The sequence below is a fragment of the Nycticebus coucang genome, chromosome 1 (assembly GCF_027406575.1).
Source record: "Nycticebus coucang isolate mNycCou1 chromosome 1, mNycCou1.pri, whole genome shotgun sequence".
NCBI lineage: Eukaryota > Metazoa > Chordata > Mammalia > Primates > Lorisidae > Nycticebus > Nycticebus coucang.
The window spans coordinates 181,971,985-181,999,464 of record NC_069780.1 but is presented as its reverse complement, the minus strand read 5'-3'; the positions used below and the strand labels follow the sequence as shown (position 1 = coordinate 181,999,464).

At 43.9% G+C, this 27,480-nt stretch overlaps 1 protein-coding gene across 1 annotated transcript in view; it reads right to left on the bottom strand.

The window, feature by feature from the left end:
- The window catches only part of MYO10 (myosin X), a 225,647-nt gene that overhangs the window by 162,792 nt on the left and 35,375 nt on the right, over nucleotides 1-27,480 (bottom strand). Inside the window, exon 2 of the mRNA XM_053592862.1 lies at nucleotides 14,507-14,605. Within this exon, the coding sequence (XP_053448837.1) occupies nucleotides 14,507-14,605 (99 nt within the window). The remainder of the gene's footprint in view (nucleotides 1-14,506; nucleotides 14,606-27,480) is intronic.

Sequence of the window (27,480 nt, the reverse complement as noted above, 5' to 3'; positions counted from 1 at the left end):
TTATGTACAATTTGGAGCGCTTACATCAAACTGGTTAACATTGCCTTCACCTCACTTACTTAATTGTTGTGTTAAGACATTTATACTTTACTCTTAATACATTTGACATGTACCCTTGCAATATGCACCATAGGTGAGGTCTCACCGATTACCTTTCCTCCACCCAGCCTCCCCCCTCCCCTCCCTCACCCTCCTCTTCCCTCCTTCATCCTGGGTTACTGTTGTGTTTTATCATTTGTATAAAAGTGTGGGTGATTATATATTGGTTTCATAATAGTACTGAGTACATTGGATACTTTTTCTTCCATTCTTGAGATACTTTACTAAGAAGAATATGTTCCAGCTCCATCCACGTAAACATAAAAGATGTGAAGTCTCCATCATTTTATGGCTGCGTAGTATTCCTTGGTGTACATATACCACAATTTGTTAATCTATTCAAGGGTCAATGGGTACTTGGGCTGCTTCCATGACTTGGCAATTATGAATTAGGCTGCAGTAAACATTCTGGTGCAAATCTCTTTGTTGTAAAATGATTTCTGGTCACCTGGATATGTACCTAGAAGAGGAATTGCAGGGTCAAAGGGCAGGTCTACTTTTAGTTCCCTCAGTGTTTTCCAAACTCCTTTCCAAAAGAAGCATATTAGCTTTCATTCCCACCAGCAAGGCAGAAGTGTTCCCTTCTCTCCATATCCACACCAACATCTGCAGTTTTGGGATTCTGTGATGTGGTCCACTCTTACTGGAGTTAGATGATATCTCAAAGTGGTTTTTTTTTTTTTTTTTTTTTTTTTTGTAGAGACAGAGTCTCACTTTATGGCCCTCGGTAGAGTGCCGTGGCCTCACACAGCTCACAGCAACCTCCAACTCCTGGGCTTAAGCGATTCTCTTGCCTCAGCCTCCCGAGTAGCTGGGACCACAGGCGCCCGCCACAACGCCCGGCTATTTTTTGGTTGCAGTTTGGCCAGGGCCGGGTTTGAACCCGCCACCCTCGGTATATGGGGCCGGCGCCCTACCGACTGAGCCACAGGCGCTGCCCCTCAAAGTGGTTTTGATTTGCATTTCTCTGATGACTAAAGATGATGAGCATGTTTTCCTCTTTTGGTAGAAGGAGAAGCAAGCTCCCTCAGGCCTCTTTGAGGAGGACACGAATCCCACTCACCAGGGATCTGTCCTCATGACCTAAACACCTCTCCACACTATCACACTGAGGGATCTTACCATAAGAATGTAAGGCCGGGGGGGGGGGGGGGAGGACACAAACATTCAGACCACGGCAAAGCCCTTCCCCAAGATGCCACCTTCACCTACCCCCAGAGCCGGTCTTCTCCTTCACAGACACCCAGGCCCACCCCTTTCAGGCCCTAATCCCCTCTCTGTCTTTGAGATAGAAACAGGTATAAGGTTTATCTCAGAAACATGGATAGAACTTAACTGAGTTATCTGAATCCAAAGACCACCATTAATGGCCCCCATGTGTGTAGCTGACCTGAGGAGACAGTTTCTCCACCGGGATTTCTAGAAAAATCTTCACACTCTCTCACAAGGCAGAAGTCACCAAACATCTCTGCTTCAGACACAGAGAGAAAAGGGGGCAGGACTATAGGGGGTGGGGAAATGAAAGAATCAACCCTCCCTGAAGATTTAGGCCACAGAGAGAAAGCTGGCCTTTCCCCAGAGCCCCCACCTCACAGGGCACACAGTAGCCCAATATGAAGTCAATAGCAAGTAATTGGAGGTGGGGGGTGTGTGTGGAAGAGACAAGAGAACTTTCCAGTTCATCTCAGATCAAAGTACCCATTGAGTTAGTGCGAATAAAATCTGAGCAACTTGTTAAATGCAGATTCCAAAACCAAATTCACCAAGAGCTGGATTCAGGCAATGTTTACAAAGGCCAAGGAACTTTTTAACAAGGGCCACAATGATTATGAAGCAGGAAGCTGGAGCCTCACACGTGCAGAAACACTGCTTCAGTATCTGGGACACTTAAACCCAAACTTCCTACTCTAACAGTGTCCCAGGAGAAGGTGGGAGAAGGATGGGGGATGGGAAGATCAAGAGCAGGTCGAGGCTCTGGAGAGAGTAAACAGATGAAGTCCAGAGACCCACACAAACAAGGGTCCCAGGAGAGATGATGGATGGCCAGGTGGGCATGTCAACAGACAGATGGACAGATAGAAGGAGCTATTTCCCAGAAAAGATGGCCCAAAAGGAAGCTCCCTGGGCAAAACCAAGGCCTAGCTTATACAATCATAAGCATCTTCCTAAGCCCAGCCTGCAGAAGCTGTGCTTTATCAATAATTTCTAAGGTAACATTTTGATATGATGGTCTATCTATGACATCGTTCTGAACCCGGATGCTCATTAAAAAGCACCCACTAAGCTTTTTTAAAACCACAGCATGGCCTGGGTCTCACCTGAGATTCTGGGTTTTTTGCCAAGGCTCTTTCCTGTAAGAGCTTCCCAGTGCATTGCAATGGCAGCCAGTGTGGGGAACGACTTTGCCAAAAGAAGCATCATGTGTCAAGACTGTGAGCACAAGGCTATGAAACACTAAAAAAGTGGCCCTTCTCTCTCCCTAGAGCAACGCAGCAAAACAAAGGAAAAAAGTTAAGAGAGTAGAAGGCAGCAGGGAGGTGTCAGGAAAACCTGCCAGTCTTGAAGAGTAACTTCAAAGAGCAGAGATGTCACGACAGGAAAGCAGAGGACGAGTATTCTAGATCCCTGGGGCCCACGGAGAGAAAAGGAAGGAGCCAGCGATCCCGTCAACACTCTGACCCTTCTTATTCAGACTCCTCCTTAGGTGCCAACATGATAAAGTGAAAGATGATAAACCCCAGTTGCAAACCTCAGCTATCGCACTGACCACTGGCCAAGTGTGGCCTCTTGGACCTGTTACCACATCTAAGTTCAACTGTCATATCAGTCAAGTCCAGCTGGCTTGTAGGGTTCCGAGGATTAAACAGGACAAAGAGACTGGTACTCACCAGCACAGTGCTGGGTGGGGGCTGTCACCCAGCAAATACCATCCTCTTCCCTTACCCCATCTGAAATGCTGACCCTGACGAGGTCTTCCTCCTCATCAACTATGAGGAAGATGTGGTTTAGAACGGGGTGCCCCTGTCCCATGGCCTACCAGGGAGGGGATCACAAGGAGAATGGGATTCCCTACTGTCACCACTGTGGCCTCTTGAGTTAGAATCTGAACAGCTTTAAAGTTGGAATCAGGCAATAGAGAGCTTTAGCATCAGCCCTCCCCAGGAGGGTTGCGGATGCCCATGGAGGACATTGCAGACTAGCTGGATAATTGACCCATCATATATATCACTGAATCTTTGCAAAAACGTGTTCCAAATAACAGGCCTATAAATGAATTTTTAGAATGGCTACAACTCATTCCCAGACAGACAGTTGCCTAAATCTGACAAATTGCCTCTGCTTTTTCTACTGACATCATACCTACCAGTAAGCAGTAAATAATGCCATGTTTGATTCCCAGAGATAATTTTCTGAGTTGTTTTTGTTTCCAAACAAGGTCTTCGCATTTTTCACAAAATATCACGTATCATAAAGGTATAGGATTTATTTAACCATTCAAAACAAAACAATTGAGTTGGATTCAACCAGTTTTCTATTTCATGTCTTCTAGTCATAAACCACTGCCTACTCTGCGCTCAGCATCTGGCATTAATGAGCTGATTATTTTCAGGAATCATGGGTACCAAGGATGCAAGAGAGTGTCCCACTTATCTTCCAATGGAAGCTATTTAATTTTCAAAGCTAACCACAAAAACAAAAGCCAGTGGAGCCAATGGCAACAAACACCAGGCCTTCTCTTTGTGCCCAGACACCAGCACTGCAAGCCCAGGAGTCTACCAGTTGCAGGAAGGATCTGGATAGACCACAGGCTTGCACAGGTATGAGTGGGCGAAGCTATCTAGAAGCTGAGCCTGGAGCCTGGATGTCAAACAAAGATGGGAGGCTCAGGCAGGTCAGAGGCATGCTTGAGACCAGATGAAGGGACCAACCCTAAAGATGGGGAAGAAAAGGTACATTCAGTAGACCCAGGGAGGAAAAAGGAAGCCAAAGTCCAGGAAAACCCACTAAGGGAAAAACCAACAAGTGGGCACAAAGGGGGACAGGAAGCCAAAGGAGCCCCAAGCCTAGCAAGCCCCTCCTTGCAAAAGCAGTTAATGTGTGTGTGTACTTGGCTACAGCCTTGCTGGGGCCAGCACGCACCATGAACAGAGATCTAATCCCCTCTCCACACAGCTGTCTGGGGAGGCCAGGCAGGGAGGAGCCCAGCTGTTCAGTCTAAAGGTGCTGGGGTGGGAAGACAAAAGCCATGCTCTGCCAAAAAGGATCAGAAAGAAGCTAGATTTGCTTAAAGATGCAGGGAAACAGGCCCCAGAGAGCAGGAGGTCTTACCATTGGGTTTTTCAGCAGTGCTGGGAATGTGGCGGGTAACAGAACAGAAACGGTATGCCCTACTGGCAAACTGAGGTCTGTGACACCTCACACAGGCATATTCCTTAGGACATAAAGGTAACTTAGGATGTTTGCTGCTGTGTCCTGCTTCAATATGACTGTTGAAGTGTATGGAATAACAATCTCAGGTTTTGAAAATGCTGAACTTTGAAAAAAGATTCTGAACTGAAGTCAAGACACCTACCCACTCCACCCAAGAAATGAAAACACAATTCCTATGTTTCTGGACTCTATTAAGTGAAAGAATTCCCAAGCTTTTCTCCACCCTCTTTCTTTCATCCTGGTCCTATAGTCAATGGTGGTCTATACACTACGCAGGTACAAATAACATGGTAAAACTCCCACCACGATTTTGGGACATGCAGCTCTTTTTTGGTCATTTATGGTTCAAAGTTAAGGCTTGTTAACTTTTTAATTAAAATGTCACATGATAACATGCTTAACAAAGCACACAGCATTCTAGTGACTTATTTGGCTCCCTGCTGACTTCCAACAGAGCTTCATTCATCCATTCAGTATTTACTGAGGGCGCCTCTGGGCCAGACTCTGCTCCTGGGTGCTAGGGACACAGCAATGACAAGTCCCCGTTCTCAGAGACCTTGGTGAGGAGAGAAAAAAAAGCCAAATGTGCACATGTGATAAGGTGGCTCTTTCAAGTGGTTGTGACCTCTGTGAGCAGATTGCATCAACACATTCAGCCCTGAATGAAGGCTGGGAGCTGGACCCAGCTCTGCAGAAACCAGGTTTCCGGTGGGGGAAACAACAAGGGGGTTTGGCCTGCTGGCGCTTGGGCCTCCTCCCAGATTGCAGTGAGCTTTCAGTACAGGCTGCACAGATTTGTAAACATGCACATGTTTTTCCCAGAGCTAAGTGCATAATAAACAATCAAACTTTTTTTTTCTTCTATAGTCCCAGAGTGAAAATTAATGGAAACATTTGATTTTCCATCTTTGAGCCACAAAATGCCAAACCAACTTCTCGGAAGAGGTCTAGAGAGTCAGAACCACAGGGATTTCAGAGCATATCAACATTTTTTTTAAGCTCAAAACTAAGTTAGTTGGATAAGTTACATTTTACTTGGTCTTGAAGGGAAGACTGAAAGTGGAGTCAAGTTTCCAGAGTACAGACCTCTGACTCTAAGAAACTGCAAACTGGTGTTTAACGTGCATCTCAGAGACAGGTATTTATTTCCAGGAGCAATGGCAAAATATGGGAAAAAACATGAGGAATTTAGGAGTTGCACAGCTCAATGCTATCTTTTTAATACAGCTGCACTGTTTTAATTGAAGTGAATTCCAAGAATAACAGATGGAGCCCTACTAAAGTTTCAACAAAAGAAGCCAAATACCATACATCTAATTTTTAAAAATTATCTGTTACCAGCATATTTCTCTTTCTCCTTACTTTTACAATGACTGTAGAACCCATTTTCCTCTTAAGAGAAACCTTTCATCCATCCACAGGGGTAGCGCCATCCACCTCTACGTGTACAAGTGGCCAAAGCTAAGTGGTCAGGGAGCTAAGCTGGACCGCTAGATTCTCCAATCCAGGAATCCAAAGCTCAGCCTCAAGCCACAATCTTTCACGATCTATTCTTTAAGAAAAAAATACAAACCAGAATTTCTAATATCCTGTTATTTTTAGAAGCAGCGTAAGGAGAAGTATCCAACAGGAAAGCGATTTAAAAATAAATTACAGGGAGGGGAGAGAGGGAAGAGGGAGAGGGTTTGGTGAGCTCTCACCTAATGGGTACAATGTAGGGGTACACGGCACACCTCCTGGGGGAAGGGCTCAACTACTACTTGGACTTTACACTAACAAATGCAAACAGTGTGACCTAATCATTTGTACCCTTATAGTAATCTGAAATTTTAAAAAAATGACTAGATGAGTCATTGCTTAATGAATTCAGAATTTTTGTTTGGGCTAATGAAAAAGTTTTAGAAATGATATGATAGCTCACCACTACATATGACGTTAATGCCCCGAACTGTAAACTTAAAATGGTGAAAATGCTAAGTTGTACACAATGTGTATTTATCCCCATAAATACACACAAAACCTGAGTTCTTGTCTAAAAAAAACTGTGTATTTATTCATTTTTCTTTCAACTCAAATTTGAGTATTTACAGAAGAGACTAATCATAGCAAATCCTTTAGACACCCACCAGAGAAAGTGAAAACTCCAGAAGGAATACCAAAGTTACAGCTGTTAGCACATGTGTACACACAATAGCAAAAGCAACAGAACTGAAGCCCGAGGGCTATTTTAGGGATGTGCTTTCCCTCTCGACTGGACTGCAAAAAAAACAAAAAACAAAAAAACAAGGGCGGGGTGTAAAAGGAGTAGGGCGCCCGCCCCATATACCGGAGGTGGCGGGTTCAAACCCAGCCCTGGGCAAAAGCTGCAAAAAAAAAAAAAAAAAAAAAAAAAAAACAACCAAAGAAAACTTCTACTTGGTTGAGCTTTCCTGTAAGCCATCAGAAAAAATTCCATTTTAAAATCAGAAGCAGATCAATGATAACCTAAATCACAAAATTAAAATAAAAGGCCATGAACATGTTATTAGGCTGAGCCACACAGAACTGCCTACATCCAACTCTTCAAAACATCTAGAAACTGCAGTTTTAAGTGCTTCATGCAAACCTTGAAGTCGATTTGGTTGGAAGCAGCAACTCCAGACACGGGACGTCTGAGAGTCTTGAGAGGCACAGTGAGCCCAAATGCATACGGTCTTATACTTCCATCCTTTTGAGGGGAAAAATGGGTACGATGAATGTCCCCATTAAATGAAAACATTTTCCCTCCCATGCACAAAAAAAGGAGATAAAAAAGGCTAAGAAGGGGATAGAAGATACATTAAAAACAAAACAAAACATAAAAGGCAAGAAATGATGTCCAGGTCAGATGACTAGAAAGGATCTCTCTCTTTTGTGCCAGAGTGTGGTTCCAAAGAGCCACTATGTCCTAATGATACCACTTGTGCATCATGAACGTTGCCCTCAAATCCGCATCCTCCATCTTCACGAGCTTAGCTGCCTAACTGCTGGTTCCCTCACCCCCCACAATTCAAAGCCCAGCCAATCTTCCCGGAAGTTAGTCCCCTCAGGACCCCTGGTGGTCCCTTCCTGCAGCCTGGGGGATAAGGCCAGCAGGGGGATCAAGCCAGCTGCTGGCTCACTCCCCCTCCAGCTCCAAGAAGGAGTGCATTGGGCTCATGCCACCCTTCCCCCCCAACCCCACCCCCGCTGCCCAGCCAGCAGCTGGCTTTGCGTGACAAGCCGGGAATGCAGCGTCTGGCTACTGGAGAGCACATGCATTCCTGGGCTCTCAGATGAGATTTTTCACTGGGCTCAAATATCTAGGATCTACCACTTCCCCTCAGCAGTCAGCTCCAACTTCTCTGGCCACTTAAAGTTGAAACCCAAAAAGTTGGACTCTAGCTGTCCAGTTCCCACAATGGGAGACCTGCTGGCTAGTCCCCACTGACCACTCCCCTGCACTGCACCAGCGTGAGACTGCGCCAGTGACAGTAGTGTGCAGACGGTGTAGTGAGAAGGTGGCTGGAAAGAGGTCAAAAGGCGCCTGCATCCACAGGAGATTCTAAGGACAAAAAAGACACCAGTGGGCAAAGGAAAAGAAAATCAGCAGGACGGGGCAGAAAGTGTGGGAAAATGACCCCCCCCCCAAAAAAAGGCACTGAAAAGTGAAAAGTCACCACACTAACGAACCCCTCATCAAGTTTCACAAAATTGGGCCCATGTCATTACCTCCAACAAGCCAAAACCGGAAGGCCAACCCAACAGGTCAGAGAGGGTTTTAAGCAGGACATGTGATTAGTAATTAGTATGTGTTCCCAGTGTAGGAGAGAACTTTTAAAACTAAGTCCAGTTACACTTGCTGCAAATAAAAAAGAAGGTCATGGAGAAGATTTGGATGATTAAATCCCCAACCAGTAAATATTTAGGAAGACTGCATATAGAGACAATTCAAACAGAAAACCAAATGGAATCACTGCACAGTATAATTGCCCTGATTAAATGTACTGTGGTCAATTGAAGAACCACTCTGAAAATACAAGCAGGGAAATTGATATCATGCTAAGGTTATTTTAGAGCAATCAAATTAGACCCTTTCCAGAAAAAGATAACAAAATACTTCAAACTCTTAACATGAAAAGTCTAATTTAGAACTTATTACTCAATTCTACAATGTTCTTACAGGGTGCTGCGGTGACGGTACACCTCCTGAATGTTCTGGAACAAAACACATGTTCAGCGCTGTCTTCCCTCTTCCCTCTTCACGAGAGTTGATCTCTCAGCTGTATAGGCACCCAGTGGAACTACGGTGCTTTTTAAAATATGCTCTGCTGAAAGTCTGTCCAAAGCATGTTGTCCAAGAAGACAACCAACATCTAACTCGCAGGACACGTGCTGACTTGCCTGTGCGCCGTGGAGCCCACAGTGACATATATTTTTCAACAGAGTGTGAGAGCATGTCATTTGCTCCTTTCTTTTTCCCATCTGCAAATGCTTCACAGTGAATATAAGCTACAAGTCAAATGGGGACGTTCGGCCCTCCATATTCCTAGTATCAACCTACAGTAATTTAAATCTTAGAGTGTTACGAAACTTTAAATTAACATAAAACTATATCCCTGGCAAAAAAAAAAAAAAGAGAAAAGAGCAGCTGAGCGAATGTGCAAAATTCTCATGAGACTGAATGAACTGAGAAATCAGCGAACCCTTTCATGAACTCAAGCAAAACAATACACTATTATCTTTGGTCTACCCAGTGTCCCAGAGGTTCCACTTGGGATTTTAGTTACACACAGCCCTGCTGGGTCTCTAACACTAAAGAGGATTTTTAAAATTGCTCTTTAAGGCACCTGAGAATGACTATACTGCAGTTAGTCCAACCACTGGCCACGCTGAAGGTGAAATGGTGGCTGGAAGGGAGAGCACAGAGATTGGGAAAGAGAGGGACAGCTTTGAAGGGCCAGAAAAAAAACGTTTAAACTTTGTCCAAAGCTTTCCTCCTTGTCAACTATCTTTGCTTCCTCCAAAACAGAAACCGGTGGTATAAATAAGGGATTGAGGTCATCCTGCTCTTCATTTTAGGTGACCATGATCGTAAGACATTTTCCAGGAATATCTTCTAAATCCTCACTACTCCAGTATGGTTTGTTCAGCCTCATCAATGTCACTGAAGAGCTTGTGAAAAATGCAGACTCTTCTGCCCAACCCACTGGCCTGTCAGAATCTGCATCTTAACAAGATCCCAGGTGATTCACAGGTGTTGACATCACAGATGTACTGCTCTAAATCAAAGAGAAATTACACTAAGAGTTAAGTAAAGCAGTTATGGACTCTTCAGAGGTCATAACTGGGCAATGTACAAATTTCAAAGGAATTGTTTTCAAAGAAACCAGTATCATTTAATAATTTCTGCCCATTACCATTTGACCCAAACACTGATTGATATCTTTTAGTGTGTGTATGGAAGGGGTAAAATAAATAAACACACACACACACTAACCCCAAGTGCACCAGTTGAAGCATGTTTCATGCACAGTTCATTGGTGTTAAGTACAATGACATTGCTGTACAGTCATCTCCACCATTTTCAGAAATTTTTCACGCTCCCAAACTGAAAATCTGTACCCATTAAATACTAACTTCTCATTCTGTCCTTCCTCCAGAAACCCCAGTATCTTAACATCCTTTAATAACATACCAAATTGAGTCAAAATTAACCAGTATTTTAAAAAGAAACCAAGGACGGGCTTGACCAGAACAAGGCTATGCTCTAGATTTTTGAGCCTGATTCCTTCAAGAATCTCTCCCTGCCTAGTGACAGCACAGGCGTTCCTATCCTGGGCACCAGGACCAGCATATGAACCTCTCCTTATCCTTAGTGACTATTCCTGTAAATTTTAGAATGACTTGATGTAAGGAGGGGAGGACTGTATAGGTCAGTAGAAAAGCAGCTAGAGTATTTGGGCCAGTGCCAATTCTTGATCTGAGCTTGAACCCAATTTTTAAAATCTGGCCTGATTTTTCCAGACTAAGCAAGAGCGAGATTACATCTCTACTAAAAATAGAAAAACTAGCTGGACATTGTGGTCAGCACCTGTAATGCCAGCTACTTGGGAGGCCAAGGGAAGAGAATTACCTAAGCTCAAGAGTTTGAGGTTGCTGTGAGCTATGAGAGCCACAGCATTCTATCCAGGGCACTATGGCACTCTACCTAGGGTGACAGAGTAAGACTCTGTCTCAAAAAACAAACAAAAAACAAACCTGGCATTATTTTTGTCATACTGTAAACCCTACAATTCCTACACGCATCTCCAGGCTAATTACACTTGTCATATCTGGGAATGAGAGACTGGACAAACAAAAACAAGTATTTGATGACCAACTGAAGATTAGAGGTCAAGGTTCAGTGTTGTTTTCAAGTACACAGTATCCTGGCTTTCGTTCTTTCTAAACCCACAATCCATGAATACTGTCGAAAATGACCAAAACTACTGACCTAACCCTCCTACCCCATCCAAGCTCATTGAGAGCTGCCTGTCAACTGTAGCCAGCAAGGGCTTTACGTGTTGCCGTCCAAGAGTCAAAGGCACCATAAGACAGGTGGAGTTGTCATGTCAAGAGCCTCTGCCAACAAAGCTTAGTTAGACAGGAATAGAAAGCCCTGGAGACACTGCCCTAATAGAAATAATCTAGTCGCAAAAGACCAAATACTGTGTGACTCCACTCATATGAAGTAACTGAAGCAGGGGTATCCAACACACAGCCTGCACGTGGCCCAGGATGACTATGAACACAGCCCAGTACAAAACCATAAACTTACTTAAAACATTAGGAGTTTTTTAGTGATTATTTGATGGAATTGGACTGCACAATTCTCAAGCAGGAACTTTGTAGACAACAAGGTCATGTCACAGTGTCACATGAAATAAACACACATATGTGCTCACTATTTGTACACACGTGTGGCTTCAGTTTCACTGCACTGTGCGGCTTCCATTATGTTATTGTCCAAGTGCAAATAGTTGAACTGACACCATCAGACATCACAGTTGCTCTTGATGACTCGACAAAGCAGCCATTATCAATATTTCAACCTGCCATTGCAACGCTAGTCATTCAGTGTTACTTAGACGTCAAGTAAGCATTCTTATTCGATTATTAAGGGTGCGTGCACACCTCAGTGGCTCTTCACATGCTTTACAATCGACTCTTTGCCTCGATCTGGGTCAGCAGCTGAAATGTGAAAGGGGCCCAAACCTTGCTTTCTATTTTCCTGTCCATTAACTTTTATAATAAAAGTAAACACAATCCTGTATGATTAGGACTGTTACATGAGTACTTTTTTGCTTATATGTGGTGGCCAATATCATGAAAATCATGCACAGGCCTTTCACTTTGCTCATCAGCTTTGTTTAGGGTTTGTGTATTTAATGTGTGACCCAAGACAGCTCTTCTTCTTTCAGTGTGGCTGAGAGAAGCCAAAAGGTTGAACCTCCCTGATCTGAAGTAATTAAAATCATAGAAAAGAAGAATAGAAGCTACCCAGGGCTGCAGAGAGCGGGTGGAGAGAATTGATGTTTAGTGGCTAGAGTTTCAGTGCTGCAAGATGAAGTTCTGCAGATCTGTTGCACAACTACTGAACTACACTCGTAGAAACAGTTAAGATAGTAAAGTTAATGTATGCTTTTTAATCAAAAATTTTTTTTAAAGCAAAGATAAAAGAATACAAGGATTAAAATATAATTCAAAGGAAATAAATGGATCCCATTAAAAATCTATTTCACTTTGTTAAATGAATTATACTGTTTACACATTGTTTTTCCCTTTCCACGTCACCTTGAGAAGTATATATGGAAAGCCTTAAAGAAACTTAAGTCTCTGCCGGATGCAGTGGCTCGCGCCTGTAATCCTAGCACTTGGGAGGCTGAGGCAGGTGGATTGCCTAAGCTCACGGGTTTGAGACCAGTCTGAGCCAGAGCAAGACCCTGTCTCTAAAAAGTAGCCAGGCACTGTGGCGGACAACTGTAGTCCCAGCTACTCGGGAGGCTGAGGCAAGAGAATTGCTTGAGCCTAAGAGTTTGAGGTTGCTGTGAGCTATGATGCCATAGCACTCTACCAAAGGTGACAAAGTGAGACAGGGAAGGGAAGGGAAGGGAAGGGATGTGTGATCTATTTGCCCCTATCTTTCCCCACACCCCCAAGTCCACATCTACAAAACACAAGTGTATCTTTATACTAGATAAATACTGAGGGCTCAGCACCCGTAGCACAGTGGTTATGGCACCAGCCACATACAGCGAGGCTGGCCGGTTAGAACCAGCCCGGGCCAGCTAAACAACAATGACAACCGCAACAAAAAACAGCCGGGCATTGTGGCAGGCACCTGTAGTCCCAGCTACTTAGGAGGCTGAGGCAAGAGAATCGCTTAAGCCCAAGAGTTTGAGGTTGCTGTAAGCTGTGATGCCATGGCACTCTACCGACGGCGACATAATAAAATTCTGTCTCAAAAACAAAAAAAAAAAATAGAGATAAATACTAAGAAACCATTCAAGACTCTCAGATGGTAAAAAAAAAAAAAAAGAGTTGCAAAACAGCCCAACATCAGTACTGTTTATAAGCCAAGAAATGAGTAAGGCTCCACCAAACAGACCAACCCTGCTGAGAAGTTTGTTAACCAAGTGGCCCATCTACCTTAAACCACAGAAAAATGGACCCTGAAGCTTTTGTTCTCAACACAACAACTCGCAAACTCAGTTCACTTCTACATGTTTTAGATCAGCAGCCTCTATTGACCATACCAAGTGTGACAAAGAGTGAGCCCCACTGAACAGAGAAAGCAAAGAGGGGTCTAAGAAGATAGTAGCCCCATGTCCCAGCTTCCTTTCAGCGCCCTAAGCCTTAAATTTCAAGGTGTCCTCAACAGATGGGGGGGGTTCCCATCTGTCACATTGAAATAGGTGTCCTATTTAAAATGAGGAAACTTGGGTTCCTCTCATGATAGTCAAAGTATAATCAAGCAGCGAATGGGTTTCTGGATTCACACATGTATTTTGGGGGAAATGCTTTTTATTCATTTTACACTACGGAATGGGGTCCAGGCGTAGTGGTCTTGCCGTGTACAGGTGAGACTTCTTCAGTGCTTAACAAGGGAGATGACAAGGCTCAGCGTAAGTGGGTGAGTCTTCTTGACCCTCAATTCTCACTGGCGCACTAAGGTTTCCAAAATTCTGTGTTATGGACTGAGCGTGTGTATCCTCCACAAAATCCTATGTTGAAATCCTAACCCCCTGTGCAACAATATAGAAAGATGGGGCCTTGGGGACGGGGGTGGGGGTTAGGTCATGAAGATGAAGCCATCACGAATGAGACTGGTGCTCTTATTAATGTAAAAGAGACCCGTGAAAGCTCCCTTGCCCCGTCCACCATGTGAGTGAGCGGAACAGTGAGAAGTCGGCAGCCTGTGAACTGGAAGCCGGGTCCTCACCAGCCACCAAACTGACGGTGCCTTAATCTTGGACTCCCCAGCCCCCAGAATCGTGAGAAGTAAATGTCTGCTGCTTACAGTCCATGAAGTTTACGGAATTCGGTCAGGGCAGCCTAAACCGACTAAGTCACTATGAAAGTTTAAGAATCTTAAGAGAAAGTGATAAGGTCATTGATTGGCAGATATTAATACATTTACGCTTTTTCTCAAATTGCCTAACATCCTACACTTCTGATTCTTGAAAGGGTAAAAGAAGGTAGAAAAGATACCCAGGAAGGAAACCAGGCCAGTGTGAGCCCTTCTGTCCCTTGGCTGTGCTGTATTGTACCCATCACACACTCACAATGTGTGATGTCCTACATTCTCACTGGGATTGGGGTTTATCCCTTAGAGAAATAATGTAACGTGTGGGGCAAGGCAAGCACAGGCGCCGCTGGGTCAGACCATCTACAGAGCAGAGCACAGACGTCAGGAAGCTGCAGGGATCACTCTCACCTGGCCATAGTCTGTTCGGAAGACGATGACGCCTTCTGCACAGGAATTTACGGTACTTGGAAAATGTTGGCCATTTTCTCTCAGCCAGACCCGTGTTCCCTGTAAATGAAACAAACAAGATTTAATTATGAGTTTGGATTGCATTTTGTGGGAAAACACCACCCTCAAAATTATCATGGCTCTCATATTCCTCTCCTAAAAAAACTTTTTTTTTTTTTTTGTTGTAGAGACAGAGTCTCACTTTATGGCCCTCGGTAGAGTGCCGTGGCCTCACACAGCTCACAGCAACCTCCAACTCCTGGGCTTAAGTGATTCTCTTGCCTCAGCCTCCCGAGTAGCCTAAAAAAAACTTTTTGAAAAGCAAATATCTTTCTCAAAGAATGCAAGAATCTTCAGGAAGCATCCACAGCCTTATTTACTATTCACAAGTGTGACACAGAGACCCCACCCAGAGAAGCCAAAGAAAGGACTAAAAATACAATAGCCCCTCTGTTCCCTCTATGCAACCAACTTAAGTAGAGTACTCTGGGATCGTAAGGCCAACACCATTATCCCCCCCTTTTTATTGACAGAGAAGCAGAGGCCCAGAGGCAAAGTTAACTTGTCCGACTTCACCAAGACTGGACAAGAACTTTCAGGCAGCAGGGCTCCTTAAAACACAAGCGTAGTAGGTCTCTGCACTGCTTCACCCTCTCTGAGAACCCTTCAGGACCTGGGGGTTCCCATTCTCCCAGGTCAAAGCCTCAGACCTCCTCCGCCAACATAGACCAACTCCACTGACATCCTATCATACCGAAAATCCACCTGTCAATTGGAATCTCAAAAGAGAAACTAAAGTTTCTAGTGAATATCAGAACTTAGTCTGCCAGCATAAACTGTGCTAAGATTATACCAGACACCTAATGAACTTCAAAGCTTAGGACTGTAGCTCAAAAACATAGAAATTTCTAAATCGTACTGTTTTCACCCTGGGCGTATTTTTTGGCATTGCTTCCATTTCCATTTTTTACTTCTTCACTGAACAATGAAACATGATAATTTTTAGCTTTTCAATGCCTAGCTTTTCAAAGCTTTCCTCTTTCTTTGGTTTCACAGAATCAAAGTGTTGCCAAAGACAGGTGATAAAGACTGAAGACCTGAGACCTGGGGGTGCTCAGGTACTCAAGATGCTGAGACAAGAGGATTACATGAGCCCAAGAATTTGAGGTTGCTGTGAGCTATGATGCCACTGCACTCTACAGGGTGACTGAATGAGACTCTCTCTCAAAGAAAAAATTATTGGATATTCACTGGCCCTTCAAGTTATAAAGAATTACCTTATGACGCATGATGTATACCCACACGATAGAATGCAACACTGAGATTTAATAATCTCACTAACCTATTTCTATTCTGCACAACAATTTCATCAACTCTAACAAAAAGGACGTTAAGCACGACCTTGTGAATCAGCATGTTAACGTGGATATGTTATAACAGAACTATCGCTTGAAATGGCATTTTAAATCAATTTTTTCCTAAAATTTTCAACTTAATTTATTCCTATTTTATTTCTAATTTGATTTAAAAGAAATCAAATCAATGTATTTGAAAAGATTTAAAATATATTGGTTATGGTATATGCAACTTTTAGTTTAAGAGACCATTACTACATTTGTGTGTGTTTGTGAGACAGTCTCACTCTGTTGCCCAGGCTGGAGTGCTTGCTATAGCACCAGCCTTGTTTACAGCGACCTCAAACTCCTGGGTTCATCCTATCTTCCTGCCTTAAGCCTCCCAAGTAGCTGGAAGTACAGCTACCCACCACAATGCCCAGCTATGTTTTCTATTTTTAATAGAGACAGGGTCTCACAGGCTCAGGCTGGTCTCAAACTCCTAAACTCAAGCAATCCTCCCACATCAGCCCGTCAGAGTGCTGGGATTACAGGAGTGAGCCACCGCAGCAGGCCTATTACTGCGTTCTTAACATAAGAGTGACAGGAGTATGCTACTTTCAACTGTGTGGATCAACAGCAAAAACACTGCCTTCCAGTAATGGAGTGCTGGCAATGTATCACCCTCACGTGCTAAGAGCTTCAATGGCATTATATTAAAGACTGACCTTCAGGAAGACAGGAAACTCCCACCCTCCTCCTGCACGAGGAAATTAAAGCTCTGAGATCAGCCTTGCCTGGTGCCACACAGCTCGTGACCTGGGCAGGTTGCTCCAAAGCCTAATCCCACACTCTTTCTACACATCTCACTGACTCTATTTGTCTCCTGGAAATAATTCCTAAATAGATCAAATGTACTCACAAATCAGTCAGTAATTAAAGTCTAACAACATAGAGGTCACTTGAAATGGCCAGTTAATCATACATCACATGTTTATTCCCTCTTGTCCACCTAGGAGGGAAAATTTAAAAAGATATAAAAATATGACTTAAAAAGGGTCACTCCCTCATTGCCAGTGAGGAACCTGCTTTCAAATCCACCAGCAGGGCCTTCAGCGTTGGCTGTCACCCCTGTTATTAGGATCCCTGGTAAGTCAACCTTGAATTGGATAAAAGCCCTCGGGGCCTGCCAGCAAGACCCTGGGCCCCCAGAAGGAGGCTCTACAAGCATTCCTAGGAAAATCCCATACGAGGCCCTCTCCATGCACATTCGTCTCCCCCACATCAGGGAATTTTAACTTGTTGACCCCATCCATAGTTCTTCAACCATGTCCCCAAAGAGGGGTTGAAATCCTCCACTACAAAAGTGAAAAACAGCACCAAAAATGAATATAAAGTATTCTATAAAAATCCTGAAGTCTGCCTATTTAAAGAACACACATTAACTCCACCAGGGGCCACGTTCCAATTTCCAAGTTCCAAGTCCAACACGTTCCTGGTAACTCCCACTTTGGGAAGAGAAGCTGGTAACACATGGAAAGAATAACACTTACAACTGCCTGTCAGTCTTGATTTTTTTATTTGCAAACAGCTGCTTCCAAAACAACATCAACTTCAGGCATCTGCTAAAACTGTTATCTCAAATATAACTCTATACCCAAACCACATTATTGGTAATGTTCTACATGACACACTGCCACGCACCGGAAGAATATGAGTTGTCTTAGGCCGTACATTAAATACGCAAACACTAAGGAAAGCTTACTAGCAAAGACAAGGTTCGTGTGTACTTCTCATGCCATCCAACATCACACTTAAGCAAAGACATCCTCACAAAATCAGCATGCAACTGCAGCTTGGACACCCCACTCCAGAAAAAGACTTCCAAGAGCCTAAAGGCTTTCTTCATCCTCTTTTTAATTCACATATCAGACTACAACATTTGGAAGCTTTGAAATATGAATCTCCAAACATAACAGGTGCCCAAACACCCACTCAAACGAAACTTTTCAAAGTCATGTAAGGTGAGAACTTTTGCTCATTAGGTTAAAACTGGAAAACAATAATTCCCAGGGTACCTCCACCCTGGAATCCTGCATCGAAAGCTTTCTGTTTGCTGTGACCATCATCTGCATCATTTTAATCAAAAAGAATTTCATGTACCTGTTTCTCAATTTATTACAATTGTTTAGTAAGAATGAAGTTAGGATTATGTAACATTACCGAGTTAATATAAATCGTCACCAGGATTAATATAAACCTCCTGGCTTTGGAAGCCACCCAGGATATATTTTCACTCCCGGATGCAAGTTTCTTTGACTGACTTAACATCTAGCTTTGGCTCTCTTTGCCTTCTCATTTAAAATACTACAAAGCCCTTTGTTGACACAGTGCTACATGGTCAAACACCCAGTTCAGCTTCTGTAGTCCAAAGGTCTTTTCCAACAGGTGTGAAGAATTGCTGATAAGGAAATTTCACAAAATCCAGCCCAGATTTCAAACCTACAGCCCACAGCAAGTTTTCTTAGATTTATAATACACAGCTGTCTTCCACAGGTAAAGGGGGAAAATGTATCCAAAACACTCCTTTGTTCTTTGAAAATGTACAAACTGGCAGTTTTCATAGAATCAGAATTGCAAAGTAAAACTGCGGAAATGGATATTTTTACATAGATTGCTCTTGGCAGTTTCTCTGAGACCCCTATCTTTCTACATCCATTCTGTTAGAACAGAACATATGTGCCCAGGTCCAAAGGAAAACCCCCACAACCATCCGAACACAAGTCACAGGCAGACATTTACCAGACCATCCAAGTTTGAGAGGGAAAGAAAACTCTGCCCACCATCTGCAAACCATTATATTCTGTCACAGTTAAATAAGGCTGATAATTCAATACCCAATATAGTTACCTGGCATATGGCAAAAGCTCACAATTTGATTAAAAATTGCCTTTAGAGCAGGTGGAACAAGTTTGATCAAAACATACACCTTATATTAAAACTTGGACAAGTTTTCATCTTATTCTGAGATGGATATGTGAATGTTAAATTTAACAGCTAAAAGAGTTTTTTTTTTTTGTTTTTTTGAGACAGAGTATCACTATGCCGCCCTTGATAGAGTGCTGTAACATCACAGCTCACAGCAAACTCAAACTCTTGGGCTCAAGCGATTCTCTTGCCTCAGCTGCCCAAGTAGCTGGAACTACAGGCGCCCGCCATAGCACCCAGCTAGTTTTTTGTTGCAGCTGTCATTGCTGTTTAGCTGGCCTGGGTTCAAATGCGCCAGCCTCGGTGTACGTGGCTGATGCCGTAACCACTGTGCTACGGGCGCCGAGCCAACAGCTAAAAGTTTTTGAACATAATCGCCAGTAACGTCTTTTTTTTTGCAATATAAAGAGCTCCTTTGATCTTTAGAGCAATCCTATAAGACACAGGAGCAAGTTATCCTACTCTCGTAAGTGAGGTTCATAGAGGTTTCATTTTCTATTGCCAACAAATGATTTTCTGGCCATAATGAAGAAAACTGACCCTACCAAATATTGGTGAGATGGAGAGAGGCTGGTGGGAATGTAAAATGCTATGTACACTCTGGAAAACAGTTTGGCAGTTTCTTAAGAAGTTAAACATACTCTTACCATATGTCCCAACAACTCACCTCCCAGATATTTACCTACCAAGAAACTTTTTTCTAAAGTTTTGTATGGAAATACTCATAGCAGCATTATTCCCAGTAGCCAGATGCTGGAATTAATTCAGATGTCTATCAACTGGTACGAAGATAAACAAAAGTGGCATCCAAAGGAACCCTTCAGCGGTACGTTCCCAACAATGACGAACCTGGTAAGGGAAAGGAAGCGGGACACAAAGACTACACACTGGGGCTCCCCTTATATGACGTTTCCGGAAGAAGCAAAGCCGTGGACACAGAAAGCAGGTGAGGAGTGTGAGAGGGACACAGAACAGGGAAGGAGGAACTTTGTGGGGTGCACTGCAGTAATAACCACACCACCATATAAATGTGCTACAAATCTTTCAACTGGGCACCCATAAAGGGATAAAGTTTACTGCAGGGAAATATACCTCAGTAATTTCAAATCATCTAAAAAACTAAAAATCATTTCTCAAAAATTGATTTCCCAGACTCTATGCTTCTCAGTTGTATAGAAACAGTCTTACCCATTCCATAGTAAGAAAACTCAATCACATTTCTGTAATGGACTGAGCAATGGAGGTTCCATGAAATATAACCCAAAACCAAGAATGATTAAATGCAAGGGCCAAATGCTGTGTTAAAACTCTGAAGATTCGTGATAAATTCACTAAGGTCCTGCTCTCCATTAACACAGACTGCGGAGTTAGGATGCCACACAGGACACTTGCTCAAGCTAACCCAGGGATGAGGTTGTGGTACATCCCATCACAAGTGCTCAACGATGACTGAGCCCTTCCCTGAAAGAAAATCATAAAGCCCTGGCCTGCCAGTGCCTCCCCGGCCTGGGCCTGTTTGTCATTTACTGTCTACGGCTCCTTCCCACTCGGGGGCAAAGGGAAGTCACTGAACCAATATTGACCTTCCAACCCTTTACACACAAAAAAGGTTGCTGAGCCCTGCTTCAAAGTAAAGAAGATACTACCGTTAACACAGATTTCAACCTACTGTTGCCCTTTTAAGGACTCTTATATTAGCCAAGTAAGGTGGCTCGCCCCTATAACTCTGGGAGGGGGAGGCAGGAAGATTGCCTGAGGTCAGGAATTTGAGACCAGCCTGAGCAAGAGTGAGACCCTGTCTCTACTAAAAATAGAAAAACCAGCCGGGTGTTGTGGCAGGCTCCTGTAGTCCCAGTTACCCAAGAGGCTGAGGCAAGAGGATGGCTTGAGCCCAAGAGTTGGAGGTTGCTGTGAAATAAGATGCCATGGCACTCAACCCCAGGGCAACTGAGTGAGACCCTGTCTAAAAAAAAAAAGAAAGAGAAAGAAACTATTATATTTCTCTTCTGATTTTTGAGTTGATTTTGTTTTTTGAACTCTGAAAAAACTAAGTTCAAAAATAGGGTAGGGAAACAACTCCAAAAAGACACAATGAAGGACTTTAAATGCCATGTTGAGGACATGTTCTAATTACAAATTCATAAGGAAGAATATTCTTTAGCCAAACCATGCAGCTCAGTCTCAGCCCCAGAACAGGCCACCACGTCACCTCCCATGACAGCTCATGTAGCCTCAGTTAAGTACAGTGGTTAGGGACACTCTAGCCACCCACATGACAAGGCCACATTTCACTCCGGAAATGTGATCTGCTTTTTTTTTTAACCTCTGTTTTTAAAGACAGAGGCAACATAATTTTGTGAGGCATAAGATAAATCAACATGGTTCTACAAATCTGCATGACTCTCACAGCCAAAAGAAAGTTTCCCCTTTTTGCCGCCAATGACTTGGTGAAGAAGTCACCTGGCTTAGAAAATCTGCCACAGAAGCCAGGCAAGTATGGGTCTTCACTTTTGCTGGATTCCAGAAACTAGATACGGATATATATTATAGCACCAAGGATTTATAGAGTACTTTCTTCTCACTTCCTATTTTATAGTCTTTTTTTCTTGTTGGAAATAGGAGATCTTTTCCAACTTGACGGATGCTATTTTTTTCTAATTTTTGTTCACAAACCCAAATCATACGATATACAAGGTTCCAATACCAATTTCTTCACCTCAGTGCTATCGTCATTGTGGATCATTATTTGTTTGGGCGTGGGAGGGGCGGGTCATCCTAGTTGAGAACCTTATTCTAGAGGAACACAAAGTTCTAGAGCCATGTCAAACTGAAGTTTTCAAAACCGTTCATTGTCAGCGACCTAATTAACTGCAGGCCGACTCCACTGTCTAAATATGATGAAGTTCAACAACCTCAGGAGGTAGACCCAGTCCATAGGAAGTGTACCTGGGCAGACCTAATTTCTTGCATCATTAAAGCTGAGCATGCACAGAAGAGAGAGGATGGCCTCGTAGCATAATTTAAACCCTTTAGGGACAAGGTCACATAGGCCAATGGCTCACCAGTGATACTGGAGTAATGCTCTTCCCTCCTTTCTGTCCACTGTGTTCCTTCCTTTTCTTTGGGTGGAGAACTTTCAATATTTTCATGCAGGTGACTGGAAACATACAGATTGCCTGTCTGCTGTGTCTTTCAACCCCCTAAACTTGCCAACTCTGATGGCAAAACTCAGAAAGCCTGGCCGCGGTGCACACGGGAATGCAGAGTGTAGCAAAGTCAAGGACATGATCACACGCACAAAGTCAGCGTGACGAACACGGTGCTAACACAAACAGCAGGGACAAGAGGGCATTGTCGGCTGGGAACAGAACCCAGAGATTAAGAAATGAGAAGGAAGAAGGAATGTTAAGACTTCTCCCCTGCGGAGACAGCTACTCTCAACAGGGGACCTGGAAATCAAGTGAAGAAGGGATAGCAGCTACTCTCTCCAAAGCATCCCTGAACACGCAGGCATCTCCCCAGCAGCGGGGCACTTTAACGTAGCTTGCCATACAGTACACAAAGTGGGGTCTCACGACAGCTGATGCGCCCCTCTGACCCATCTCCTTGCAAATAAAAAAACTGATAAGATTATCTTTAATGAAATCCTGGTTGTGTTCTGGTTACCATCTGTTTTTAGAAAAAATACATAAACTTACGCAGAACAGGAGTTTGTTGTTACTTCATAAAAATGAATGACCCAAGAACACAGTAGGAAATAAATAAACTTAAAACAGCTATTTCTCATTTCCGTCACATCTATATTAATTAACTCCTTTGAAGAATTCGACTAAATTTAAAAACAGTTAATAACACTATTATAAAGTACATTAACATTTTCATAAAATCATACTTCTTGAATTAAAAAGTATGTACAAGAAAACAACAGATGCCGTGTTGGCCAGAAGATGAAACACTGCAACCCTATTATATCCTGGTAAGAATATAGGACGGTGCAGCTGCCGTGGAAAAGTCTGACAGTTTCTCCAAAAGTTAAATATAGAGTTGCCATATGACCCAGGAATTCTACTGCTAGGCATATACATACCCAGGAGAAATAAAAACATACATCAACACAGAAACGTGTACGCATATGTTTGCGGAAGAGTAATTCATTAGAAAGAAGGCTAACATCCACCAAGTGATGAACAGATCTTTTTTATAAATGTAGTCCATTCATGCAACGGGAGAAAGGGATGAAGAACCCACACAGGTTACGACACACGTGAGTCTTGGAAAAGGTGCGGAGTGGAAGAAGCCAATCACAAAGGGCCACATACTGTACGTTTTCATGTATAGGGAATGTGGGGAAGGAAATTCACACAGGGAGAAAGCAGACTGCTGGCTGCCAGGGGCTGCCAACAGATAATAGAGTTTCTTTTTTGGGTGATAAAAACATGACGACATTAGATAGTGGTGATGGCTGTACACCTTTGTGAAGATACTAAAGACCACCGAATTGTACACTTTTTAAAAGGTGAATTTCATGATGTATAAATTGTATCATAAATTTTTTTAAAAAGAAAGGAAGGGGGCCAGGTGCAGTGGCTCGCACCTATAATCCTTGCACTCTGGGAGGCTGAGGCAGGCAGATTGCCTAAGCTCAGGAGTTCAAGACTAGCCTGAACAAGAGCGAGACTCCATCTCCTCTAAAAATAGAAGACCTAGCTGGGCCTTTTGGTGGGTTCCTATAGTCCCAGGTACCTGGGAGGCTGAGGCAAGAAGATTGCTTGAGTCCAAGAGTTTGAGGGTGCACTCTACCCAGGGTAACAGACTGAGGCTCTGTCTCTAAATAAATAAATAAATAAATAAAATAATAGAGAGGAAAGGAGACAGAGACAAAGAACTATGCACAAAAGCATCTGACCTTATCCACTCCCTGGATTCCATCATCCCAAAGGCCATCTTCATCCCTGACCGTCCTCATTATGTACGCCAAGAAAATCCTCTTTTTAGTGTGCACTAGTTATTATTGTTACATCATTGTCATTCACAAGCAAAGGAATATGAGGTCTTATTTTTGTCCCACACAAATACTATGATTTTCAAAAATCATCTAGAAAGCAATTCGTGGACCCATGTGAATGTCCATGACTGTAACAGTTTTACATGCTTTTTCTAGAACGCCAAAGCAAGTTATTTCAATGCTTTGACTGCATGTTACACTTGTATTTAGATCATGTTTATGACGTTTGTGTCATGGGAGGTAGAGGTAGATTTGTTTTACTTGCCATTGACATCTAAGCACTTAGAACAGGGTCAGACACCCGTGACGAGGCCTAACATTTCATCAACTCAATCGGCCCCAACTCCTATCTGGGTCTCTGTCAAATTCTAGTAAAGGCTTGGTAGCATCTATAGAAATCCTGCTGCTCACAGAGACAGGAGGATTTGAGTATGCGGTTGCAGAGAGGGCAATGGTGGCCCTCCGGAAGACAGGGACTCAAATTCCAGATCTTCTACCTCTAGCTGAGCCCAGTTACTACTTTCTGAAGACCTCTCTGCACGAAACAAGGTGACACCTGGCTCGTCTGACAAACAAACCCACAAAGAACACATTCGGTGGTCTATCAAAGTGCTTCAAAGCTGTAGGGCTCTTCAACTCAAGGAGGCAGGGTCTATATTTGAGGTCTTTACCGCTGGGAGCTTCCTGGATCACACCCAGATGGCTTTCATCCCTGGCATTGGTTTCATTTAACTTTCCTTTGAATGTCGTGTGCACCAGGTGTAACTAACCATGTGCATCAACCTTTCTTCCAAACCACCAAACCACCAAAGCTACAATCTCAGCTGCTTTCCAGATACAAAGCATTCAAAAATGATGTGTACAAGCCAGGCCCGGTGACTCACACCTATAATCCCAGCACTCTGGAAGGCCTAGGTGGGAGGATGCTCAGAAGTCTGACACCAGCCTGAACAAAAGTGAGACCCCGTCTCTACTCAAAGTAGTAAAATTAGCCAGGTGTTGTTGCGGGTGCCTGTAGTCCCAGCTACTCAGGACGCTAAGGTAGGAGGATTGCTTAAGTTCAGGAGTTTGAGGCTGCTGTGATCTAGGCTGATGCCATTGCATTGTAGCTTGGGCAACAGAGTAAGGGTCTATCTCAAAAACAAACAAACAAAAAAAATAAGGTGTACATGCAAGCTAACTCCAACAAGGTGATGAGGAGGCTGGAGAGGACAAGAAATGGTTCAATAATACAAATGCCTGTTGTTTTCTTCCTAATACTTACCAAGATTATATTTACATAAAATTGTTTTGCTCCTGCACCAACACTCATGTTCATTTCTCTCCCTATTCCATCACCTATTGGGTTCTGCAGAGATCTGGGGACTGGTTGACACAGCATGTCTGACAGCCCCATGACTACCTCTGGGGACCCTCCATTGCTAACGTGCTGACATCAGAGGAGGCTCTTTTCCAAGGACACGGCCCTCTGGGGTGGCAGACACCAGGCAGTGAGAAGTGAGAGGACACTCAGAGAGCGGCAGGGAGGAGCAGTGGGGATTGTGGTGGTGTTGCTGTTGTTAAGCAAACACTTCCTTTTTGAACAGTTTTAGATTTTACAGCGGAGCTGCGAAGTGTCCCCCGCACGTTCCTCATTCAGGGTCCCCCAGTCACTTTTGTGCGTTCATCACCCTAAAAACCAACCCTGGCACACCGCTACGCACTGGGTATTACACTTCATTTGGATTCCTCCAGTTTCTCCCTAATGTCCTTTTTCCATCCCAGGACACCTTGGAGGACACGGGATCAGATCATTGTGCTCCTTGGGTCTTCCCTGCTCTGTGACAGTATCTCAGATGTTCCTTGTTTGATGGCCTTGATTCTTTTGAGAAATACTGCCCGGGCATTTTGTGGAGTGTCCCTTCATGTGGGGACTGTTCTGTTACATATTTTTATCATTGCTAGACTGTAGCACAGTGGTGACAGTCCAATCCAGGGAGGTCACACTGCCAGAAGAAGAATCCTGGCTTTACCACAAGGCATCTTAACTAGGCTAACTCCGAATTAGGAAGGCGAGTGGAGAACCAGAAAGGCTTCACAGAGAGCAGAGCCGGCCACTGACACACAGATTAACAACACGGACACTGTGCCAGAGACAATGGTGCAAAAATTAACAGGAAAACTTTACTTCTAGCTGCCTGTGGTCCAATAGGGATAAAGCTTAAACAGACCAACCTTACTTCTAGCTGCCTGTGGTCCAATAGGAATGAAGCTTAAACAGATCATTTAAAGGTGAGACCAGTAATTGGGGGATACCTAGGGAATACCAGGGCCTGGGGGTGTTGGTGAGGGAGGATGGGCCTCATGAGAGCAGGGTGACAGGGATAAATGGGCAGAGAAAGGAAGCCTCGGGTCGAATGAAGTGCTTCAAAGCTGTAGTGCTCTTCAACTCAACAGAAGTTGTCCAATTTTCTGCAAATAAGCCCAGTGCCAGTGTAGGCTGAGACACACCGTAAATTGGCTTATGCGGCTTTACTTAATCACCATCCATAAACTATTAACAGCTCCACACAACTCAACAATGAAGGCATTCACCTTTGTCCAGTCCAAGAAAAAAACAGTTTCAGACTTGAACCCACCAAGCTCTAGAAACCACTAAGGACTAAAACCGCCTCCACCCTTTCCAATAAAATGTGGGCAAAATTACTTGGTTTTACAATCCAATATCCTTTTGTCCAAATTATGTTCAAAAACACACACAGAGCACCCAAGCCATTTTGAAGGATCAATTTTTAATTGTTTCACAATTCAAAAGACCCTCGGTCACTCAAAATTTGGAAATTTGCAAGATCCCCCTCAGGAGAATGAATTATGGGGGGCAAAGCAGGGGGATCCAGGCTGCCCTTGAGACCTCCCTGGGGGGAACAGAGAGAATACTCTGGGCAGGGGAGAAGGAAGTCTGAGGCCTGTCCCCGGAATCCACCCAGGTCACACGGGGCTCTGATGCCTGAAGCTAAGGAAGGAAAGCTCCTCCCAGCTCCCTCTGGCTCCTCACCAGCTTCTCTCCCACCCCCATGACAGGCCCCATGCAGACTACAGTGGCCCTGGTCCAAACTGAAGGCCTCTGCTTCCCCTCTCTGATCCCAGGAAGCCTCTCACCACTGTGGGAAGAGCGACCAGCATGCTCAACCCAGCAAGGGAGCTCCTTTCCCAGCAAGGCACTGGGAAACCCAAAAGAGCAACCAGCATGCTCAACCCAGCAAGGGAGATCCTTCCCCACAAGGCACTGGGAAACCCCAAAAAGAATTTGCTAGGCATGGATTTCAGCACTCCCAGCCTGACCTCCCACCCCACATTCTTCCCAAACCACCCTAGGTGCAGTTAAAGCCACACACACCCACACATTCAGACAAAGACACATACACTGGGTAAAAAGCCTCCACGCTGGCTAGAAGCAGACAGAAAACCTGTAAAACCCCCAGGGAAGAGCCCTCAAGGCAAGGGGCTCCCCCAGCACCAGGGTGGGGCCCAGGGGCGGCAGGGAGCTACACTTGGCCAGCTCCAGCCTGACCACAATTACAGTCTGAGCTCCTGGCCTGGTGCGCCTTCCCTCTGAAAACAGAGCCCTT